The sequence below is a fragment of the Bos taurus genome, chromosome 11 (genome assembly GCF_002263795.3).
Source record: "Bos taurus isolate L1 Dominette 01449 registration number 42190680 breed Hereford chromosome 11, ARS-UCD2.0, whole genome shotgun sequence".
Lineage (NCBI taxonomy): Eukaryota > Metazoa > Chordata > Mammalia > Artiodactyla > Bovidae > Bos > Bos taurus.
In genome coordinates, this window is record NC_037338.1 from 106,244,212 (window position 1) to 106,264,435 (window position 20,224).

The 20,224-nt window shown below is 65.8% G+C and overlaps 4 protein-coding genes across 15 annotated transcripts; 3 read left to right on the plus strand and 1 right to left on the minus strand.

The window, feature by feature from the left end:
• Positions 1-1,040: 1,040 nt before the first annotated feature.
• SLC34A3 (solute carrier family 34 member 3) lies at positions 1,041-9,643 on the plus strand. 2 transcript variants are annotated; one of them, XM_024999684.2, is made up of 14 exons: positions 1,041-1,490; positions 2,142-2,265; positions 2,504-2,593; positions 2,965-3,093; positions 3,174-3,317; positions 3,387-3,498; positions 3,587-3,782; positions 3,978-4,067; positions 4,163-4,250; positions 4,362-4,529; positions 4,607-4,723; positions 4,882-5,006; positions 6,124-7,101; positions 9,356-9,643. In XM_024999684.2, exons 1-13 carry the CDS (start codon positions 1,041-1,043, stop codon positions 6,586-6,588), a joined length of 2,298 nt encoding a protein of 765 aa, XP_024855452.1. In that variant the 3' UTR covers positions 6,589-7,101; positions 9,356-9,643. The 2 variants fall into 2 exon arrangements, with proteins under 2 accessions (XP_024855452.1, XP_059747904.1); XM_059891921.1 differs by lacking the exon at positions 4,882-5,006.
• Positions 9,644-10,602: 959 nt separating this feature from the next.
• On the plus strand, positions 10,603-13,044 carry TUBB4B (tubulin beta 4B class IVb). Its single transcript, NM_001034663.2, is given in 4 exon segments — positions 10,603-10,745; positions 11,013-11,121; positions 11,199-11,309; positions 11,840-13,044. Coding segments are annotated over 4 exon segments (1,338 nt in total). The 5' UTR covers positions 10,603-10,688; the 3' UTR covers positions 12,901-13,044.
• Positions 12,926-18,459, minus strand: FAM166A (family with sequence similarity 166 member A). Of its 10 annotated transcripts, XM_024999690.2 has the most exons (8): positions 17,416-18,290; positions 16,585-16,684; positions 14,778-14,992; positions 14,425-14,687; positions 14,204-14,330; positions 13,915-14,009; positions 13,514-13,631; positions 12,926-13,127 (listed from the first exon to the last, which is right to left on the minus strand). In XM_024999690.2, the coding sequence occupies exons 2-8, from the start codon at positions 16,638-16,640 to the stop codon at positions 13,039-13,041; spliced, it is 963 nt and encodes a 320-aa protein (XP_024855458.1). In that variant the 5' UTR covers positions 16,641-16,684; positions 17,416-18,290; the 3' UTR covers positions 12,926-13,038. The 10 variants fall into 10 exon arrangements, with proteins under 10 accessions (XP_024855458.1, XP_024855457.1, XP_059747910.1 ...); XM_024999689.2 differs by having other exon boundaries at positions 14,778-14,970; positions 16,585-18,290; XM_059891927.1 differs by having other exon boundaries at positions 14,425-14,970; positions 16,585-18,290.
• On the plus strand, positions 18,433-20,100 carry STPG3 (sperm-tail PG-rich repeat containing 3). Of its 2 annotated transcripts, none has more exons than XM_024999691.2 (6): positions 18,433-18,639; positions 18,729-18,883; positions 18,986-19,120; positions 19,201-19,289; positions 19,366-19,660; positions 19,747-20,100. In XM_024999691.2, exons 1-6 carry the CDS (start codon positions 18,533-18,535, stop codon positions 19,878-19,880), a joined length of 915 nt encoding a protein of 304 aa, XP_024855459.1. In that variant the 5' UTR covers positions 18,433-18,532; the 3' UTR covers positions 19,881-20,100. The 2 variants fall into 2 exon arrangements, with proteins under 2 accessions (XP_024855459.1, XP_024855460.1); XM_024999692.2 differs by having other exon boundaries at positions 18,729-18,819; positions 19,042-19,120.
• The last annotated feature ends 124 nt before the right edge of the window (positions 20,101-20,224 follow it).

Genomic DNA, 20,224 nt, shown 5'->3' on the forward strand with positions numbered 1-20,224 from the left:
CGGGGCCGCCACCTAAGGTCGTGAGCTATGCCCACAGCGCTGTGCGCCCCTGCAGGAGCTGGAATCCGGGCCAGGACCCCCAGGCCCCACGGTGGTCTGTGTGCACTGCAGGGGCGCTGCTGTCAGAGTCGCCTGCGAGCCCAGCCCAGGTCTGGACGCGGCTCAGAGGTGGCTCCTGAAAGGGTCTGGGGGCCAGTGTCCGGGCCTTGGCTGCAGGCTGGGGGGGCAGGCCCAGCAGAGGCCGCTCCTGGCCTGATCGAGGAGGCCCCCTCCTTACAGAGCCCTGAGCCCAGCGGGAGGGTCTCTGCCTTCACCCCCTGTGAAGCCCACCTGCTCAGTGCCCCCGGCTCCCGCCGTGACGGGTGCTGTTTGGGGAGGACAAGCACGGTGGCTGCTGCTGTAGGTGTGCAAGGAGCTCCAAGCCGGGGGGTGACTGCCGACGGGCGCTCACGACAGCCGCCCCCTCCCCGGGCCTGTGGCGTCCTCTGCCTTCCAGGGGCGGCCACACAGACCCTCAGAGGGACCAGAGACAGACCCCACAGGTCAGACTGCCACACGCCCACCCCCGCTCGGGAAGGGGCTGCTGCTAAGGATCCCTGGAAGGGCCGAGGGGCCCGCCCCAGCCGTGGGGGGCAGGATGGGAGGGACGGGCCAAAGAATGTGCTGAGAGGACAGTCAGAAAGTTCCTCCTTCCCGAGGACAAAGTCCCCCAGCACCGACGGTTGGTGGACAGCAGGCAGGGGCTCGAGACAGCAGCCAGCTGGGGCGGGGCTGGCCCCCGCGGGGCCACTCACCCTCCCCGCATCTCCGGAGCGGGAAGGGGCCCGACTCCAGAAAGAGGCACCTGTGAACAAGGGGGCCGGACTCAGCTGGGGAGAGAAACAGGTGGGCTCGGGTGCCGGGCTGAAGAGCAGTGTGGCCTGGGGTGGGCCCTCCTCCCACTTGCAGGAGAAGTCAGTGACACCTGTGACTGTGACCGTTGCTGGCCACCTCTGGGGCTGCGCCGCTTGGGAGCTCTGCTAGGCCCAGCCCTGAACTGGATGACCTCGGGGGTTGCTGCCCTCCCTGCCCACCTGGTGCAAAGAGCTTCCTTCTGGCCATGTGACAGCGGCAGGACAGGCACGAGAAGGCCTGCAGAGACGAGGGCGGACTTCCCGAGGGGTCCCCAGGATGGCCGGCCAGAGTGCCAGCATCCCGCCTGCCACAGGTGGCCAGCACGCAGCATCCTGTCATGTCCCTCAGACGTCCACGTGCGAGAGCCCAGCTCTGGGGGCCAGCAGCCCAGCCCTGCTCACCCCTGGGTGACGGTGGGGCCTGGAAGAGGCCGGCACCCAGGGCTGCGATGGTACCCCTGGGGGGCCCTTGGCTCCTTGGTAAACATTAATGGGCTCAGTACACGGCAGGTCATGTGTGCGCCCAGCGGATCTTTGACCTGCAGCTGCTCTCGGCCCGTGTCTCCTCCCCGAAGGTGCCCCTCACTGCCCACACAGGTAGGAGCTTCTAGAACCAGGCGGGGGCCCAGGACACTGGGGTCAGGGCTGGGTGACCTCCAGGCCCAGGGCTTAGCGCCCACCTCACTCTCCAGCAGCTGAGGTTGAGCGACCAGCTTGGGGGCAGCCAGAGGGAGGGGTTACCGCAGGCTCCCCAGGACCTAGACCCTGGGGGTCCAGGCCCAGCAGGCTGAGAAAGGAGCCTTGAGGTGGGAGGGCGTCAAGCCCCTTGTCCTGCTCCCCACCACTGGGAGTGGACCCTTATCAAGTGGAGACATTGCTGTTTGGTACCAAATGCCAAAGTCTAAGCTGTGACTGTCTGCAATGGTCTCTGTGACACCCAATAGGAGACACCCCGGAGTCCCGACCACTTCTGGCTACACCCTAGTACCCTGGGTCACCCACTAGCCCTTCCTCCAGCCAGAACCAGCAGCGAGCCAGGGATCCCTCCACTCTGTCCCCCCAAACCAGACTGAATTTGCCTGACAGCCACCTGGGGTCACTATAGCCATCCCCCTGCAGACGGAGGAAGGGGGAGACCACTGAGGCCAACAGCAGGTGGGAAGGGGGGACGGTGGGAAGGTCTCGGGCCAGGACACCCCAAGAGCTGGCGGGCAGGGGGCAGCGTTGAACTGCCCTTCTTGCCAGCAGATCTGGGTCTGGGCCTGGGTCCGTTCCTGCCTGAAATCCATGCCGCATCCCCTCACCGGGGGCCCGGCCCCTCCCACCCCTCTGGACACAGTTGGCCTGGTAGACCAGAGGCTGGGAGACGCAGGTACCAGAGACCCAGGGGCCCAACCTCCGCCGGCATCCCTGCCCACCCACCTGGCCCCTGACTCATCGCGCTGGGGAAGCTGGGTGAGGGGTACTAGCCGGTCCCCAGGAGAGCCCACGAGCCAGACCCCTCCTTCCCGCTCCTGTCCCTCACCCCAAGCCCCTGTGTTGTGGGCCCCACCTGAAGGTATCCAGGAAACAGCTAGGTCCCTGGCCCTAGCTGACCCCAACCCCTGCAGGGATCTCTGGTTCTGCCTCCATCCTGGAAGACAGAGACATGGACCCCTGGGCCCTCCCTCAGCTGAAGGACACCGGACAGGCCTGGAGAGGTAGGTCTGGAGGAAGCGGGTGGCTGGTCCGGCATGGCTGCACCTTGCTGGGTGTGAGTCTGGAGAGGGTTCTCGGGGAGAGAGCGAGGATGAGCTTTGCTCCAACAGGCCGCATGGAAACGCTCCACAGACCCCAACCAGGCCACCCGGTCCTTCACTGGGACTGCTACAGGCCGCGCTGGCCCTCCTCCTCTGTCCTGTGGGCAGTTAGGCTCCCAGGAGACCCCAGAGGGCTGTCGGCCTCAGCATTCTGCCAAGGGACAGAGAAGGGGGGTTGAGGCCCTGCCCTGGGAAAGGGGAGAAAAAGAAGGGGCCTGGGAAAAGGGTGCACGGGAGGCCCCACCAAGGACCTCCCTGGAATGTGTCTTCAGACCTCAGTGCGGCCGGCAGGGCGCTGCGGGTGCTCACTGGCTTCCTCAAGGCCTGTGGGCTGCTGGGCGGCCTCTACCTCTTCATCTGCTCCCTGGACATCCTCAGCTCCGCCTTCCAGCTGCTAGGCAGTGAGTGACCCACCAGGTGGCTGTGGGCTGGTGGCCAGCCTGGCCTCCCCAGCCTCAGGACACCTGTCTCCCGGATGCAGGCAAAGTAACCGGAGACATCTTCAAGGATAACGTGGTGCTGTCCAACCCTGTGGCTGGACTGGTCATTGGCGTGCTGGTCACAGTCCTGGTGCAGAGCTCCAGCACGTCCTCCTCCATCGTGGTCAGCATGGTGGCCTCCAAGCGTGAGTGCCCCTCCCCTCCGGGGATGGTTGGGGGGGTGGGAGTGGCTGGCTGACGCAGCGCCCCCACAGTGCTGACCGTCCGGGCCTCTGTGCCCATCATCATGGGTGTCAACGTGGGCACATCCATCACCAGCACCCTGGTCTCGATGGCACAGTCAGGGGACCGGGACGAGTTTCGGAGGTGAGCGGGGTAAGGGGCAGGCAGGGGCCGGGGCGGCGATCCGGATGGTGGCCAAGACCAGCACCCAGCTGCCTCTGTGTGACTCCAGAGCCTTCGGCGGCTCGGCTGTGCACGGCATCTTCAACTGGCTCACGGCGCTGGTCCTGCTGCCGCTGGAGAGTGCCGCGGCCCCCCTGGAGAGGCTCAGTGCGCTGATCCTGGGCACCGCCAGCCTGCAGCCGGGGGGGCACACGCCCGACATCCTCAAGGTGCTGACCCGGCCGCTCACACACCTCATCGTGCAGGTGAGGCGGCTGGCTCCTTTCCGGCAGGCCGCACAGGCCAGGGCCTGGCTGGAAGGGCTTTGCTGGGGAGACAGGTCTGGGCCCGGGGTCGGGTGGGGCAAGAGAGGGGTCCAGCGCGGTGGCCCTGGCTGCAGTCCTCCAAGCCCCAGGCCAGTCCTGAAGAACCGACGCTAGACCCGGATCCTCTGTCCCCAGCTGGACGCTGATGTCCTTATGGGCAGTGCCACGGGCAACACCACCAACCGGAGCCTTATTAAGCGATGGTGCGGCACCAGGGAGCAGACGGTGAGGCGCCGCTAATCCCTGACCCCAGACCCGCCGAATTACCCGGCCCCGCCTACTCTGAGCCCGTCCTGAGCCTCACCGCCTTGCCTTCCCAGACCGCGGGAAACAGCAGCTACTGCGGAGCGGCGGCGGGGGGCCCCTGCCCTGGGAAGAACGGCTCTGCGTCTGAGGAGCCCTTGCCCTGTGAGGCCCGGCCCCGCGCGCCGCCCCGCGCGCCCCCGCCAGCCCCCGCCGCCCCGCGCGCCCCCGCCGCCCCGTGCAGCTCGCGGCTCACCTGCCCCCGCCCTGCCCCAGGCCGCCACCTGTTTGCGGGCACGGCGCTCGCGGACCTGGCCGTGGGCCTCATCCTGCTGGCCGCCTCCCTGCTCGTGCTCTGCTCCTGCCTCGTCCTCATTGTCAAGCTGCTCAACTCCACTCTGCGGGGCCGCGTCGCCCAGGCCGTGAGGACGGTCATCAACGCCGGTGCGGCGGGAAGCGGGGCCGCCGCGGGGGTGGGGGCGGGGAAGCGGGACTCGGGGTCACCGGCCCTCGCTCCGCAGACTTCCCCCGCCCGTTTGGCTGGCTCAGCGGCTACCTGGCCATGCTCGTGGGCGCCGGCCTGACCTTCGCGCTCCAAAGCAGCAGCGTCTTCACCGCGGCCACAGTGCCGCTCATCGGTGAGCAGAGCCCGCAGCGCCTGGGGGTGGGCTCAGGGCCCGTGATGACCCCCGGCTCCCCCAGGGGTCGGGGTGATCAGCCTGGAGCCAGCGTACCCTCTCTTCCTTGGTGGGGAGTGGGTGGGCTCAGGGCCGGTGATGACCCCTGGCTCCCCCAGGGGTCGGGGTGATCAGCCTGGAGCGAGCATATCCTCTCTTCCTGGGCTCCAACACTGGCACCACCACCACGGCCCTGCTGGCAGCTCTGGCCAGCCCCTCGGACATGCTGCTCAGCGCCGTCCAGGTACCGCCCTCCCGCACCCTCCCTCGCCTGCAGGCCCCTCCATTCCCAACACGGGCCTGGGACTTCCGCTCTGGGTCAGTCCCCCTCCTGTCCGGTCCTGTAGGCTGGTGGTGGGATGTGTGTCCTGGGGCCTCAGGCCCTGGCTCTCCAGGACTCCACCTCTGGCTGCCCACTCAAGCCCACAGCCTCGCCTCCTGGGACCCCAAGGACCCTGTGGGACTTGTCCGGGTCCCAGGCCTTCCCCTCTTCCCCTGCAACCTCGTCATTTCCAGGACCCTGTAGCCCCAGGTCTTCTTCCCGGTTCCAGCTGGCGGCTCTCCTGAGGGACCGCTGTGGCCTCAAGCCCCTCCATCTCACTGCCTTGGGATGCCCTCCACCCCCAGCGGCCTAAATGGCACAGGTCCCCACTTGGACGACTCCCCAGCTCCCTCCGTTCTCCCCTACCCAGTCCCAATTCTGCCTCCAGGATGCCTCCCGCCAGCCCCCCAGCTCTGAGCCCCACGCCCAGTCCCATTCAGTCCCTCTGATTCTCTCCAGATTGGCCCTTGGGCCCCACTGCCTCCATCCCAGCGCCCTAATAGGTGCAGCTCTCGAAGGCCTGGATCTCACTGGGCTGCTGCCCACAAGAAGAGATAAACCCCAGCGCTCCCCCCCTCCCACCTGCTCTCTCGCCTCGGTTCTGTCTCTGTCCATTTAGAACCTCCCAGTGCAGAGCCCTGATCCCCTCCTCCAGGAAGCCCTCCAGAATGCACCCACCACAGCGACTCCTCGACTTCTCCAGCAACCCCTGGAGAGAGTTGTGTTCCCTCCACGTGTAGCCCTGCAACTCCTCACAGGAGCCAGGCCAGAACCTGGGGCTGGGTGGCTAAGCCCACTGGGGGATGAGCATGAGTAGGGTCGCTGTGGATGAAGCATAGGCGAGTGAAGCCAGCTCAGGGGAAGGTGGAATCCACAGGGCCATCAGAGACATAGTTACCACATGGCGATGCCGTACTAGGCTCCTGAGCCTCAGGGCACTGTGGGGTGTGGGAAGAGCGTGCCCACCACAGTGACCATCAGGGAGGGGCATGCCTCCCAGGGAGCCCAGGCTCCTGAGGCCCTCCCTCCCTCCCTCCAGGTCGCTCTCATCCACTTCTTCTTCAACCTGGCGGGTATCCTGCTGTGGTATGTGGTGCCCATCCTCCGGCTGCCCGTCCCGCTGGCCAAGTACTTTGGGAACCTGACCGCCAGCTACCGCTGGGTGGCTGTCGCCTACCTGCTGCTCTGCTTCCTGGTGCTGCCACTGGCCGCCTTCGGGCTCTCCCTGGCGGGGGGCGCAGTGCTGGCTGCGGTCGGGGCACCCTTGGTAGTGCTGGTGCTCCTCGTCGCCCTGGTCACTGTCCTGCAGCGGCACCGGCCCGCCTGGCTGCCCCGCCGCCTGCGCTCCTGGGCCTGGCTGCCCCTCTGGCTCCGCTCTCTGGAGCCCTGGGACCTCCTGGTGAGACGCTGCTGCCCCTGCAAGGCCTGCAGCCCCCCTCAGGCTGTGGCCAAGGAGACCCACTGCTACGAGAACCCCCAGGTCCTGGCCTCCCAGCAGTTGTGAAGGGCGCACGTGCCTCAGCCCTCGCCCCACTGACCTCTGGCGGCCCTGGGGGATCCCAGTAGCTGCGGACTTCTGAGTCACCTGAGTCGCCTTCTTTGCAAATAAAAAGTCTGTACCCAGGTGTGGGTGGTCTTCTCTCTCCAATCCGGGGCTGCATGGGGAGGGGCACCCTCGACCCCCAACTTCCCCCTACCCCCGCTTCGACCCCAAACTTTCCCCACCCTACACCCCACCCAGCCCGGTAGGGAGCTGGGGATGGGGCAGTGCCTTTGCCGCCCTCCAGCGGACACTCGGGGGCCAGCGCCGAGCCCGAGCAGGAGCTGGAAGTCCCTGGAGGTGCGGCCAAACAGCCGAAGCCCGAGCTGTGACTCTCTCTCCGCGGCCGCTGGCGGCAGAAGGCCCTGAGTGCCGCGGATCCGGAGCGTGGAGACCCCGCAGCAAGAAGCTCGGGGTCCAGGGAGGCTGGACGCGGGCCAGCGACGCGGGGTCGCTGCGGGGCCCCGAATTCCGCAGGTGCGTCGCGGAGTGGGGAGGGCACGGGTGAGGACCGGGTGGCCCCGAGGCGCCCCGCTCCCCCGCGTCCCCGCTCTCCTCCCGCGGCGCGGCGCCGCGCCCGCCGCTGCGGGGCACGGGGCTGCGGGGGCGGCGCGGGGCTGCGGGTCGGGGGCGCGGTGCCGGCGGACCAGTGCGCGGTTACCCATGTCCGCCGGCCTGCACCGGGGCGGCCAGGGGCGCCACCCCGCTGTCCTGGGCAGAGCAGGTGCTCAGTGCCCCCACCCCAGGGAGTGGATCCTGCCCGCCACGCCTGGCGCAGCTGGCCCCTGGAGGCCGCACCTAGGTAAAACATCTCTGGGCCAGGTGCCCACCCGGGACTGGCTCCCCTCCCCCTCCCCGTGCCCGCGCCGCGGGTTTCCACATAGCAAGGCTTTTGTCCGGAGCCGGGCGCTGGTAACCCGACACCAGCCGGACCCTGTGCCGCCACAGCCCTGAGAGGAGAGGGTTGGCGGATCCAGTCTCTCCCCCAGAACTCGGGCACTTTGGGGTGCCCATGTGCAGACCCCTAGGCAGCTCGGATCCGGGGAGGGCTGGGGCGGGTGTGTGTGTTGGCTGGTTTCTCGGTTTGCAGCTGCGACCAGTGACCACCTTCTGATCCAGGGATGCTGCCCTGAAGATGGGAGCCACCTTCCTTCCCAGCCCCCCAGGTGTGCCTAGCCAAACCCGGTGGGGGGACAGGTGTGAGTGGTCAGGAAGATGAGACGGGGACCTCAGAACCAATTCCTGTCCACAGTGGCGTCATCTCCCTCGTTCCCGGGTTCTCACAGACCCCCCTTCCCGTGTCCCCCAGCCCCTCTCAGCGCCCCCATGTCTCCTATCCTCCCAACAAGCTTCTAGATCTCCTGAGCCTGGGGCTCACCCTGGCCTCCGGAAGAGCTAGCCACCTCCTCTGAGACCCACAAGGGGCCTCGTGGGAACAAGACCCCTGGGGCAGGTCCATGTACCTATTTTTGGCTTCCCCCCACTTTTGTGACCTCAGGACACACCTGCCCTTCTGACATCAGCCTGACTCCCATGGAAGTCCCTGAGGAGGGGCTGGTCCTGGCTGTTTCCCCAGGGACAGGGGCGGGGGGCTCCCCCTCCCCATTGTGGGAAGGCAGTGAGAGGGGAAGCAAGTACCCAGTGCGTGCACCTCTCCTTCCGGGGGTTGGGTGAGGCCACCCACAAAGGCTGACTGCTGGGTCTTTTGAGGCCGTGAACCAGTGTCTGCCTGCTGCTCCCGCCAGGCGGTAATGCAGCCTCCCGCTGGGACCATGGCCACTGGTAAACAGAGCTGTCGCTGAGGACGCCTTCAACAGCTGCCGGCTCGGGCGGGAGGGCCAGGTGTCCGGCACTCCCACAGCCCCCACCCACTCTGCCCTGCGTCCCGCTGGGCCACAGACCCCCACTGGGCCGGGACCTCCCCCCAGCCTGGACCCGGTGCCTCACAGGAGCCCACCGCCACCCTGCGGCAGGAACGCCCTTGGGTAAGGGTGGGGACCTGCAGGGCCTCCCCCGCCACCGGCCGCGCAGAGGCGCCTACTGTGGTCCTTGGCCGAGGGCCACAGAGAGGCCTGCTGCCTCGTTCCCGCCAGTGCTCACTTCGGAAGGACAAGGTGGGCAACCTGGTGCCGCGAGGGTCCCTGGGGCTCACACCTGGGTGGGTGACAGCTGTTTTGTTACCCGGAAAGCAGGGGTGCCATGGCCACGCTGAACTCCCCGCCCTGTGCGCACTGGTCACAGGAAGCAGAGACTTCTGCCAGTGGGGGTCTCAGCCCAGGGTGGGTGGCGAGGAGGGAAGGCTCTGACAAACATTTCAAAGTGCCCCAACTCACTGGCTCACTTGGAGCAAAGTCTGAGCTATTCCGTTTCTCACTCATTTGTGACGACTCAGTGCTGCAAGACCCTGGAGCCTCCCTGCTGCAGTGCCAGGGCCTCGCAGTCCTGCTTGGGCAGCTAAGCTACCTCGCAGGGCACTGTGAGAACCCTAGATACCAGGCAGGGACCCTGCACACCTGACAAGCCACTGCCTGTGGCCAGCACCAGCCGGGCCCACCTTCCTGGACTGGTGCAGGGGAAGGGGCAGGTCCCCTAGGCCCTTCGAGGACTATTACTTTGACATGCTGACTCACACTTCAGGTCAGGTTCAGGACTGCAGCTGCAGACCACTCTCAGGGTATGTTAAGACTCATCCCTATGCCAGTGTGCTACTTCCCAACCATTTCATCCCCAGATTAAGTATACCGTGAAGTGCCCTAACGCTGCAGCACGCCAGGAAACGGCGGTGTCCTGAAGTACACGGTGAAGAGCAAGCACACTCTCTTTAGGTAGAAATCACCAGGTATTGCCCACAACATCCATGGGCTGGGGAGCGAGGAGGGCAAGAACCTCACTGAGAAAACCAGAATCTAGAGAGGACCCGCGGCCACAGCGAGACAGACTGTCCACGGCGGACATTACGAAAATATAATGCAAGGGGACTGTTTTTAAAATGATTGATTAAAAGTGTGACTACATGCAAGTTAACTGTTTTGGGTTTTTTTTTTTTTCTCATAAGTTGTTTTTTTTTTCTCCAAACAAAATTCAAGGAAAAGTACAAGCATTTGTTCAGCCAGGTGTACCGATGTGTGGTTGCCCAGAGGCCTGGGCGCGGCCCTCGTGTCTCCACGCAGCTCTGTGCGCTCCTGGGGCCAAGGCACCAAGGCAACAGGCGCCAGGCCAGCGCGGTCTCCACAACAAGCCGCAAGCCGCTGCCGAGCAGGGCCCCATCCTGCCCCGCCCGCCCCGCGCCCACCTCTCTCCGGCCGGGCGCCGCGGCCGCACGCGCTCGCCCACCTGCCCACGACCTATGCGGGCCTGAGGACCGAGGAAGGGGGCAGGCGGCCCCCAAAGCTCAGGGGGCGGGCCCGGCGCCGCCGCCCCTCGGCCTCCGATCCCCGAGGGCGTCCGTGTGAACGGCCCCGCGCCCCTCCTCCGCTCTAAGACTCCGCAAGATGAGCCCGGCCGCCCTCTAAAAGGCGCACAGCGAGGCCCGGGCTCTCGCGAGGGCCACGGGGCGCGCCCCGCCCGCCTGCCCGGGGCTCGGCCGGCCCCCGCAGCGCCCCGCCCGAGCCCGCGCCCCGCCCGCGCCGGTCCCCGCGGCACTGCGGCGGTTACCAGGACGCCGGCCCCGCCAGCCAATAGCTGCAGGCTGTCGGCGTGCTCTGCGGAGCCGGCCAATGGGAGCACAAATCAATCATTTGAAACAGCCAATTGTCAGAAGACCGCAGAGCGAGGGGGGGGACTTGGATAGGGAGCGCAGAGGCCGCGACGGACCAATAAAGGGCGAGCGGCGTCGGGAAGGCGGGCCCTGGGCAGCCCGATTGACAGGGCTATAGCCAATCAAACGAGGCCGCTTGCCAGCCTCGCTCTGGACGCCCAATAAGAGGCTGGCGGGGGCGGGCGCGGCGGGTATATAAGCGCCGGCGCAGCGTCGGTTGTAGCACTCTGCGCGCCCGCATTTCGGCTTTAGCTCGGCTCTTTCCTCCGCAGCCGCCCCCGCTGCAGCAGCCGCCGCCGCCGCCGCCATGAGGGAGATCGTGCACCTGCAGGCCGGCCAGTGCGGCAACCAGATCGGCGCCAAGGTGAGCGGGGACGTCTGGGCCGGCGCGGGTCCTCCGGGCGGGGCGGGCTGGCGGCGGGAAAGATGGCGGCATCCGGCGGGCGGCGCCCCCGCATTGCGGCCCCTCGCGGGGCCGGAACCGGGGTTAGGGCAGCGGGCAGCGGCTGGGGTCTGAGGGGGCGGCGGGGGAAGGGAGGGCCGGGCCGCGCCGCGCCGTCCGGGGCGGGGTCGGCTCCGGGCACCTCCGGCGTGACTCAGCCCCGGCCCGGCCCGCCCGCGTCTCCCGTAGTTTTGGGAGGTGATCAGCGACGAGCATGGCATCGATCCTACCGGCACCTACCACGGGGATAGCGACCTGCAGCTGGAGCGAATCAACGTGTACTACAACGAGGCCACCGGTGAGACCCCGCGCCCCTTCCCCACCCCCATGCCGCCCCCGCGGCCTTCCCCTCGCTGACGCTCTCCCGCCCCCCAGGTGGCAAGTATGTGCCCCGCGCGGTGCTCGTGGACCTGGAGCCGGGCACCATGGACTCTGTGCGCTCGGGCCCTTTCGGGCAGATCTTCAGGCCGGACAACTTTGTCTTCGGTGAGCCGCGGATCGGGGTGGGTGGCGGCTGATAGCCAGGACGGCGCAAAGGTCAGGGGGTGCCCAATGTCGCCATCTTCAGGACTCGCAGAGCCGAGGTTCTGATCCACTCTTTATTCTTAGTAGAAGCTGGGTTCCAGGACGCCCTCCTTCTCTCTAGAGTCATTCAATCCTCTCACCTAAAGCGGCTTTGCCGAGAAGGCCCAGCTGTCTGCCTGCCGGGAAGGAGCAGGCAGATGTAATCTCCCTGCCGGGAAGGCTGAGCTGGAGGCAGTGGCAGCTCGTCTGCTCTTGGGAGTTGGCAGAGGCTGCCCATGGGAGGGGCTGGTTTGTTGTTTAACCATGTCAGCGTGACACCGTGGTGTTTTATCGCCTACGTCGTTACTTTATCAGTTTGGGGGCCCATCTGCTGTACCTGTAGGGTGGGTTTTGTGTGTTACCTCACTCTGTGTCGTTTGGCCTTTTTGGCACGAGTGATCGGTGGTGAGCACACGCCTGGCTGAATAGCAACTGGCTGCCCTCTCTTGCAGGTCAGAGCGGGGCCGGGAACAACTGGGCCAAGGGGCACTACACGGAAGGCGCAGAGCTCGTCGACTCGGTGCTGGACGTCGTGAGGAAGGAGGCGGAGAGCTGTGACTGCCTGCAGGGCTTCCAGCTGACCCACTCCTTGGGTGGGGGGACTGGGTCTGGGATGGGCACCCTCCTCATCAGCAAGATTCGGGAGGAGTATCCAGACAGGATCATGAACACCTTCAGCGTGGTGCCCTCGCCCAAAGTGTCAGACACCGTCGTGGAGCCCTACAACGCCACCCTCTCAGTCCACCAGCTCGTAGAGAACACAGACGAGACCTACTGCATTGACAACGAGGCGCTGTACGACATCTGCTTCCGCACCCTGAAGCTGACCACCCCCACCTACGGGGACCTGAACCACCTGGTGTCGGCCACCATGAGCGGGGTCACCACCTGCCTGCGCTTCCCGGGCCAGCTCAACGCTGACCTGCGCAAGCTGGCTGTCAACATGGTCCCCTTCCCCCGCCTGCACTTCTTCATGCCCGGCTTTGCCCCGCTAACCAGCCGGGGCAGCCAGCAGTACCGGGCACTGACGGTGCCCGAGCTCACCCAGCAGATGTTTGACGCCAAGAACATGATGGCCGCCTGCGACCCACGCCACGGCCGCTACCTGACCGTGGCCGCCGTCTTCCGGGGCCGCATGTCCATGAAGGAGGTGGACGAGCAGATGCTCAACGTGCAGAACAAGAACAGCAGCTACTTCGTGGAGTGGATCCCCAACAACGTGAAGACGGCCGTGTGCGACATCCCGCCCCGCGGCCTGAAGATGTCGGCCACCTTCATCGGCAACAGCACGGCCATCCAGGAGCTGTTCAAGCGCATCTCGGAGCAGTTCACGGCCATGTTCCGGCGCAAGGCCTTCCTGCACTGGTACACGGGCGAGGGCATGGACGAGATGGAGTTCACCGAGGCCGAGAGCAACATGAACGACCTGGTGTCCGAGTACCAGCAGTACCAGGACGCCACGGCCGAGGAAGAGGGCGAGTTCGAGGAGGAGGCGGAGGAGGAGGTGGCCTAGAGCCGCCGGAGCCAGAAGGCGGAGGCCGTGGGAACTCTTTATTCACTCACAGCCCGCTCTGATAGTCTGTCTCACTGTGTGTGTGTTCTTTCCTGTCTTGACATCACGCGCTGTACAGCCACCACCATTAAAGCGTTTTCATAGTGTCCGGCTGCGCCTCTCCAGTTCCTTCTGATAGGCCTTGCGGGTGCTGTTGCCGAAGGTCAGTGCGTAGTTGTCCTGCATGGCTGTGAGGGGCAACGCTGCTGCTGAGCCCCTGGGCTCACCGCACGCGTAGGGCACACGCGGGGCTGCTGCAGGGGCCAGGGGCCTGTGAACATGCAGACTGGGGAGCCGGGGGTCGCCTCCCAGAGGTGGGCCCAGCCTGTGCACGGGAAACCCCCCAGGAGGCCAGCGTGGTCTGGAGGCACTTGGCCTCTTGGCTTTTAGTCAGGGCTGTCAGTGAGCCCCTTGTGCACTGGGGGAAGCCGGGGCACTGAGGGAACTTTGGGTCATTTGGGGTCGTCCTGTCCCAAGGGAACCTTGCCTGAGGTTAGGCCTGGCTAAGAGGGCCCAGCCCCTGGCCCCGCCCCACAGTGGCCTGTCGCCGTGACATCTTCCAAGAGGCACTCACAGGGTATGAAGCCCATGTAGAAGGGTATCAGGCCCTGGCTTCTGTAGATGGTGTTGCTGGGCCAGTGTGTGCTGGGCAGCCTCTCACCCAGGGCACAGATGGGATTTCTGAGCAGAAACTGGGAAAACAGGCAGGTCAGTGCTGCCATGTCCTGCCTCCCGAGCTGGAAACCATGGAGCAGAATGTCCTGGCGGTGTAAGGCTGGCATTTTGGGAAGTGAGTGGCTCAAGGGTCTTCCCTCCCCACGGCACTCCAGACCTGGGAGCCAAGACCTAGTCAGAAGGACATGGCTTGGGGGTAGAGGGGAGCGCAAGGGATAGCCTCTGGGCTAGGCAGAGCTTCCCCCAGGGAAGCCAGAGGGTGGAGACAGCCTTGCTCACCCAGGGGTGGTGTCCACACACCTGGCTCTTGTCGAACTCGTCCATAGCCTGTGTGACCCCATCGCGATAATTCATCCCCATCACCCAGGCAAACCGAGGGACAAAGCCTGCATAACCTGGGGAAGGAGGAGGTCAGTGTCCCCTGCAGGTCCCCACTTGCCCTGGGGGTGTCAGGGCAGTCTGTGCAGTCTCCTCCCCCTTCCTAAAGAGGAATGGGCCCTCAGAGTGCCCACCTTGGGAAGGGCCCAGGGGTAGCCTCCTCACTTGCTCTCCCCCGGGCCCTCGGGGCCTTGGTGGGGAGGGCACGCACCTGAGATGGCCTTGCGCTGGATCAGCTTGGGGTGGCCCAGCTGCGGCAGCCTGTGGAACCTGCCCACGTCGAGTGTCTCCTGCCAGTGGGCGAGGGGTGGGGACTCGTCCCTCCTGCAGTGGTACAGCTGAAATGGGGAGGCGCAGGTCACTGCCCAGCCCCTGCCAGGTCTGGCTGGGGTGGGGCCTGGTGCCCGTGTTCCTGGGGTGTCCCTCAGTTACCTGGTATTGCCCGGGAGCCTCGCAGGCAGGGGCGGTGCTCTTCCAGGCCTCTTCCCCTAATGCCAGCCGCAGCCCCGGGTGTCCAAGGTCCCTGGAGTCCCCCTTCCTGCCCGGAGGGCAGGGGGCGTAAGGGGGATAGGGCATGAAGCCTGCAGGCAGTGGGACTTGCCTGGATACATTCTCACCCCCCAGGGACCCCTGGGCATCCGCCTCCTGGGGTGGGAACCGGCCCAGCATCTCAAAGTTCTTGTAGGGCTTCAGACCTGTGTGGACAGGGCAGCTTTGAGCCACAGCAGGCAGGAGGGCATCCTGGGGTGTGGCAGGGCCGAGGTGCAGGGGTGCAGGCGGCTTACCAGTGTAGTGGGGTATGTAGGGCTCAATCAGGTCACGGCAGGGCACAAACGGTGGCTTGGGCTTGCTGAAGTCCTCGATGAACTTGGGTTTGGCCACGGGGGCCAGCACGGAGCAGGGGCTCTTCTGCACGCTGGGGTCTGTGAGCAGCTGCGCCGTGGTGCGCCCGTAGGTGTCCCCCACCCGGTAGCGCAGCTGCGGGTAGAAGCCGGCATAGCTGCAGAGGCGAGAGGGCGAGGCCGGGCCCCACCAGCAGGTGTGGACCTGGCCTGCGGGCCGCAGACGAGAGCCTCCACACGCCTGCAGAGCGCGGTCACGGCAGCCCCGCCATCGGGCTCCTGGGGCTCGAGTGGGCAGCTCAGGCCAAGCACCGAGAACAGGCCTGGCCAGTGGGAAGGGAGCTGTGTCGTCCTCCCCGCTGTCCGCCAGCCATTTTCCAGCAAGGGGTGGAAAGATGAGAGAATGGGGAGCTCTGCCCCCCAAAGCATTGCAGGGAGGAGACAGGCTGGGCCTTGGGCTAAGGCACAGGGGAGCTGGCAGGATACGGGGAGGGTGTGGGAGGACGCTGCTGGTGGGGGAGGTTCAGGCCTGTGGGAAAGTGGCGTGGGTGCTACGGCTGAGCCCTGAGGAATGGCCTGTGTGACAGCAAGGGGTGTGCGCTGTTTTCTTTTTAAAACTTGCCTGGTGGCACAGTGCAGGGGGCACGGGCTCAGTCCCTGGTCTGGGAAGATTCCACGTGCCACGAAGCAACCCACAACCACTGAGCCTGCCCGCTGCAGCTCCTGAAGCCTATGCACCTAGAGCCTCTGCTCCGCCAGACAGCACTGCGCTGAGCAGCCGGGCACTGCCGTGGAGAGGGGCCTCCGCTCGCCACGGCCAGGGGGAGCCCCTGCACAGAGCCCCAGCATGGCCAGAAATAACAAATACTAACACATATATATATAAAATAAATCTATCAAAAAGACCCTGCTCAAGTGAATACAGGTCAGTCCACGAGCTGAGCGAGGCTGAGCCTGAAGGGCAGGGCCTCTTCAGTGTCACCAGAGTTGGTTCTGTTCTCACTGGCCTTTTTTTGCATGTGGTCTGAGTGTGTGTCAGTGTGCACGCTGCGTCAGTGAGGAGGCCCATTTCTGTTTGTTTTTGGTCTTGCTGTGGGGCAGGCAGGATCCTAGTTCCCCAACCAGGGATCGAACCTGTGCCCCCTGCAGCGGAAGCTCGGTCTTAACGGCTGGACCCCCAGAGAACTCCCCGTTTCTGTTTTTGACGTGGGGACACCTAGCAAGGCGGCCTGTAGGCCATGCCCATCAGTTCACTCTGGGAGCTCATGTCCTCTTTATTTTTTAATTTATTTTTTCATGTTTTGGGGGCACAAGGCATGCAAGGTCTTAGTTTCTGGGCCAGGGATTGAATCCTTGCTCCCTGCGGTGGAAGCAGAGTCTCTAACCCCCAGACCGCCAGGGCTGGCCCAGCTCAGCTCTTCGTTAAAGCAGGACGCACTCTGGAGGGACAGGCCAGCACCCCCAGCTGTCATGCCGACCCCAGCCTCTGCTCTCCGCAGACGTGCGCCCACCTGGCACGGCTGCACCGGCAGGGCGGGCCGGCCAGGCCCCCGCAAACCTGCCCCAGCCCTCCTGACTGGCCTGCAGCCTCACCCCGCTCCCCGGGCACCCCGGTTCCCAGCTCCCGCCCAAGAGCCCCCTGCTCCGGCCTCAGCTTCCTGGAGACCCAGCTCTGGGATCCCCTCAGGGCCCTGGCCGTGCTGCGCCACCCCCCGGGGACCCAGGCCCGGCCCAGGCCTGTGGCGCTTACCCAGGGATGTAGTGAGGTTCTGGCGAGAAGAGGTTGTGCTTCTGAGGGGCTGTCATCGCGCCTCAGTTCTGCGGGGCTGCCTCCAGCCCCACGCCTGTGCCTGCCACCATCCAGAGAGGAGCCCTGTTGCCTGGCAACCATTGTGAGGAGGCCTGACTGCTGAGCTGCCCTGCCCGCACCGGTGAGCACTCCCCCCTCAAGGTGGGGCCACAGGCTGGGGCTGTCACACTGGGGACCTAGCACTTGGAGAACAGGAGCCCCAATGGCAGCCCAGGCAGCCCCGCTGGGCAGTGAGGGGCAGGCCTGGGCCAGGATGCTCACAACCCGCAGGAGGCCAGGGGCCCAGTGAAAAGCAGCCCCTCGGGGTGAGGCTAACTGAGCCCCCACCCTGAGCCCCCTCCTCAGACACGAGGCGCTGGCCACTCTGGAGGCACCGCCGTGAGGTTCAGCAAGTGACCTCCTGAGCCAGGGAGCCGCCGGGACTCGGTCCTCGGGGGTCTTTGCCCTGGAGCCGGCACTGCTGTTTAAGTCACCAAGTCAAGTCCGGTTCTTTGTGACCCCAGGAACTGTAGCCCACAGGCTCCTCTGTCCATGGGATTTCCCAGGCAAGAAGACTGGAAAGGGTTGTCATTTCCCTCTCCAAGGGGTCTTCCCGACCCAGGGATCGAACCCACGTCTCCTGATCTGTCACTATTTTCCATTTAAAACAAATCCTGATTTTGGGGGGGCGGGGGTGTAGGGAGGACTTTCTAAGCAAACAATGAAGAAAGGTGGCATAAAGGGGGCAGTTAGCAGGTTCAAGCACACGTCAAAAAACAGTATAATCAGTACCAAGAGACAGGTGACAGAGAGCGGGAAGCGTCTCCAGCGAGTGTTGCGTGCAGATGTGGTATCAGTAGAAACAAGCTCCCAAAGCAAACCCAGGAGAAGTTAACACCCAACAGAAAAGCACGTGAAACGTGCCCACAGTGAGGACAGAGCCTCGGTTAAACGAGTGAGGGCTCTGGCGGCCTGACGCTCCTCACCGGCACAGAGACCACCTCTCCCGTGGGGACACCGGCGGCCGGGCTCTGCCCCGCGGCTCCCACTCGGTCCCGAGGAGACGCGGGGCACAGGTGTGCGCGTCACCCACCGTGGCAGGGTTCGTCCCGGGGAACCCGAGCTGCTCCCCAGGGAGCGACCCTGGAGCAGGCGGGGAGCCCCTCGCCCTGATTAAAGGTGTGTTTCCTCAAGCGAGTCGCTACCGACAGGAGCGCCAGGCAGGCCTGGAGGCGCCCGATGGGAGGGCCTGGGAGAGGGAGAAACAGGCGTGCGTGGGGGACTGGGGGACAGGACATCCTTGGCTGTGCTGCCCGGGTGAGGCCAAGGCCGGGGCCGGGGCCGGTCAGCTGGTCGGCTCCGGAAGGCGCTGCGGGGGCCTGGCGCCCACCCGGCCTCATCGTGGCTTAGTGTTTCAGCCTCAGCAGCCCCGTCCAGGCTCTGCGCCCCCCCAAGGACAGTGTCCCCCAGCCTCACCTGAGCTGCCAGGCCTGCCTCCCCCTTCCCTGGGGAGTCCCCTCTGCCCTCCCCTGTGTCTCCTTCGGCTGGCCCTGCAGGCTCAGCAGTCCACAGCCCCTGCCCCCTTCTCTACCCTCTGCCAGGGCCTCAGTCCTTCCCAAGCACTACTAGAGTGGGCCCTAGGGCCTCGGGAGACCCAAAAGTCCAGGAGATCGGAAGGGTTGGAACAAGAAAGTGGAGGAAGGAGAAAGGTCAGCGGAGTTGAGAGTCACGGGGGCCTGCTGGGGGCAGCTGATCCCAGGGCAACCCACATCGCTGGTCAGGGGAGAGGCCACTTTAGGGCTGGACAGTGCTTCCCAGGGAGTCCCTGGCAACGGGGGACCCATGTCCAGTCAGTGAGGTCACAGAGCCCTGTGATGTCCCTAGGGGAGGGGAGCCAGAGACCCTGATAATGAATTTTGACCAGAAGGCGGTGAAATTCCTGGCAAATTTTCACATCAATGGAGGCAGACACTGGACCCATGGCTCCCTGAAGCAGAAGCCACCTGTGACTTCCCAGTAACTGCCCGCACGGTGGGCTGGCTGGGGGGCAGTGGCCTGGCTGGCCCTCAGGCTGCGTGGATGGTGGCTGCTCGTGTCTCTCGCAGGCTCAATGCTGCTGTGCTGTTGTCGGGCCTGGAACTAGGGCTGGGGGCCACCTGGGAGGAGATGTGGCCCCCAGCAGTGCAGGAGCTCCAGGTGGGGCTCAGGACACAAACCAGCCCCCTCCAGGAGCCCCTCACTCGGAACCTGAGGGGGCTGTGTGAGTGAGGGCTCGGGCTCCCCAGCCCCGGGCTGGTCGGGGCAGCAGGCGGGGCGGGTGGGGGCCGCTGGGAGGACCCAGGCCCAGGGCTTGTCCCGCCAGTGCTGGAGCAACGCCCGCCCATCGTGACCGACCTGCATGTTCCCGGCCCCACCAAGTATCAGGTGCCAGATGCGTCGCTGCGAGAGTCCTCCCCGCACCCCCACTTCAGCATCGGCCGCAGGCACCCCACCCATGGTGCGTGCCCCTCCCCACACCCCCTCACCTGGAGAGGGACCCTGGCCACAGGCACCCCTGTGACCCTGTGCCCACTACAGAAGGCGGAGGCCGCAGGGCGTGGCAGACTGTGTGGTTCCAGAGTGAAAGCCCCTTCACCCAGAAAACTGACTTCAACCGAGAGCAGAAGGTGGGGCCAGCCTGCAGGTCCTGGGTGGGGTGGGCCCCCCGAGGGGCAGGCCTGCAGCAGCCGCGTCTCCCCACAGTGGCCATCGCCTGCCGACTACCAGCTGCCCAGCCCGCCTGCCTGCCCAGCCTTCAGCTTCAGGGCCCGCCCTGCCTCCAGGCCGCCTGAGGCCCGAGCCCGCCAGGGGGTGCTGCAGGGCGGGCGCGCAGGGCCCTGGGCCCAGCCCCTCCTGCAGGCCCCTCCGCCCACAGGGGACGAGACGGGGCCTGGCCCCAGCACCTACAACATCCTTCCGGGCTGCCGTCTGAAGGGCCCGTGCCCACCCGCCTTCTCCATGGGCCGCTCGCCCCTGCTGGCCTCCTGGGTGGGCTCCTGTAAGGTGGGGGGAGGCGGGGGGCGGGAGGGGTGGACCTGGGCGGCACAGGTGGGCACAGTGACTGCACCCGCCTCCCCTCTGCAGCCTGCACCCCAGGCCCGGCCGCCTACGACGTGGAGGACTGCTACAGCTCACGGTTCCCCTCGGCACCCGGGGTGGCCATCCAAGGCGTGCGGAGGCCCAAGCGCCACAACACTGGCCCCTTCTGTGCGCTCTAGAGCCTGCGGGGTGCACCCGGCCTGCCGGGTCAGCACATGAAACCCTGCCCCCCGGGGGCCTTGCTGGGCCTCCCTCTGGAACTCAGTGCCCCCCACCCCCGGCCTGGCCTTCTGACTCTCTGGGCACGTCTGATCCACCCTCCTGACCAGCCAACCCCTCTGAGCTGTGGACGAGGAGGGCCCACCCTCTTGCTATATACCGAGGTGCTGTTGGTTCGTCCGAGTTGTGTGTGCTTGGAGACCGCTGGCCCTTCCTGAGCCGTCCTGCAGAGTGGCCCACGGCTGACCTGCTGCGTCTGCTGTCCCCTGGCCAGGTCCCCTTCTCTTTCCCTTCAGTGCTCTCT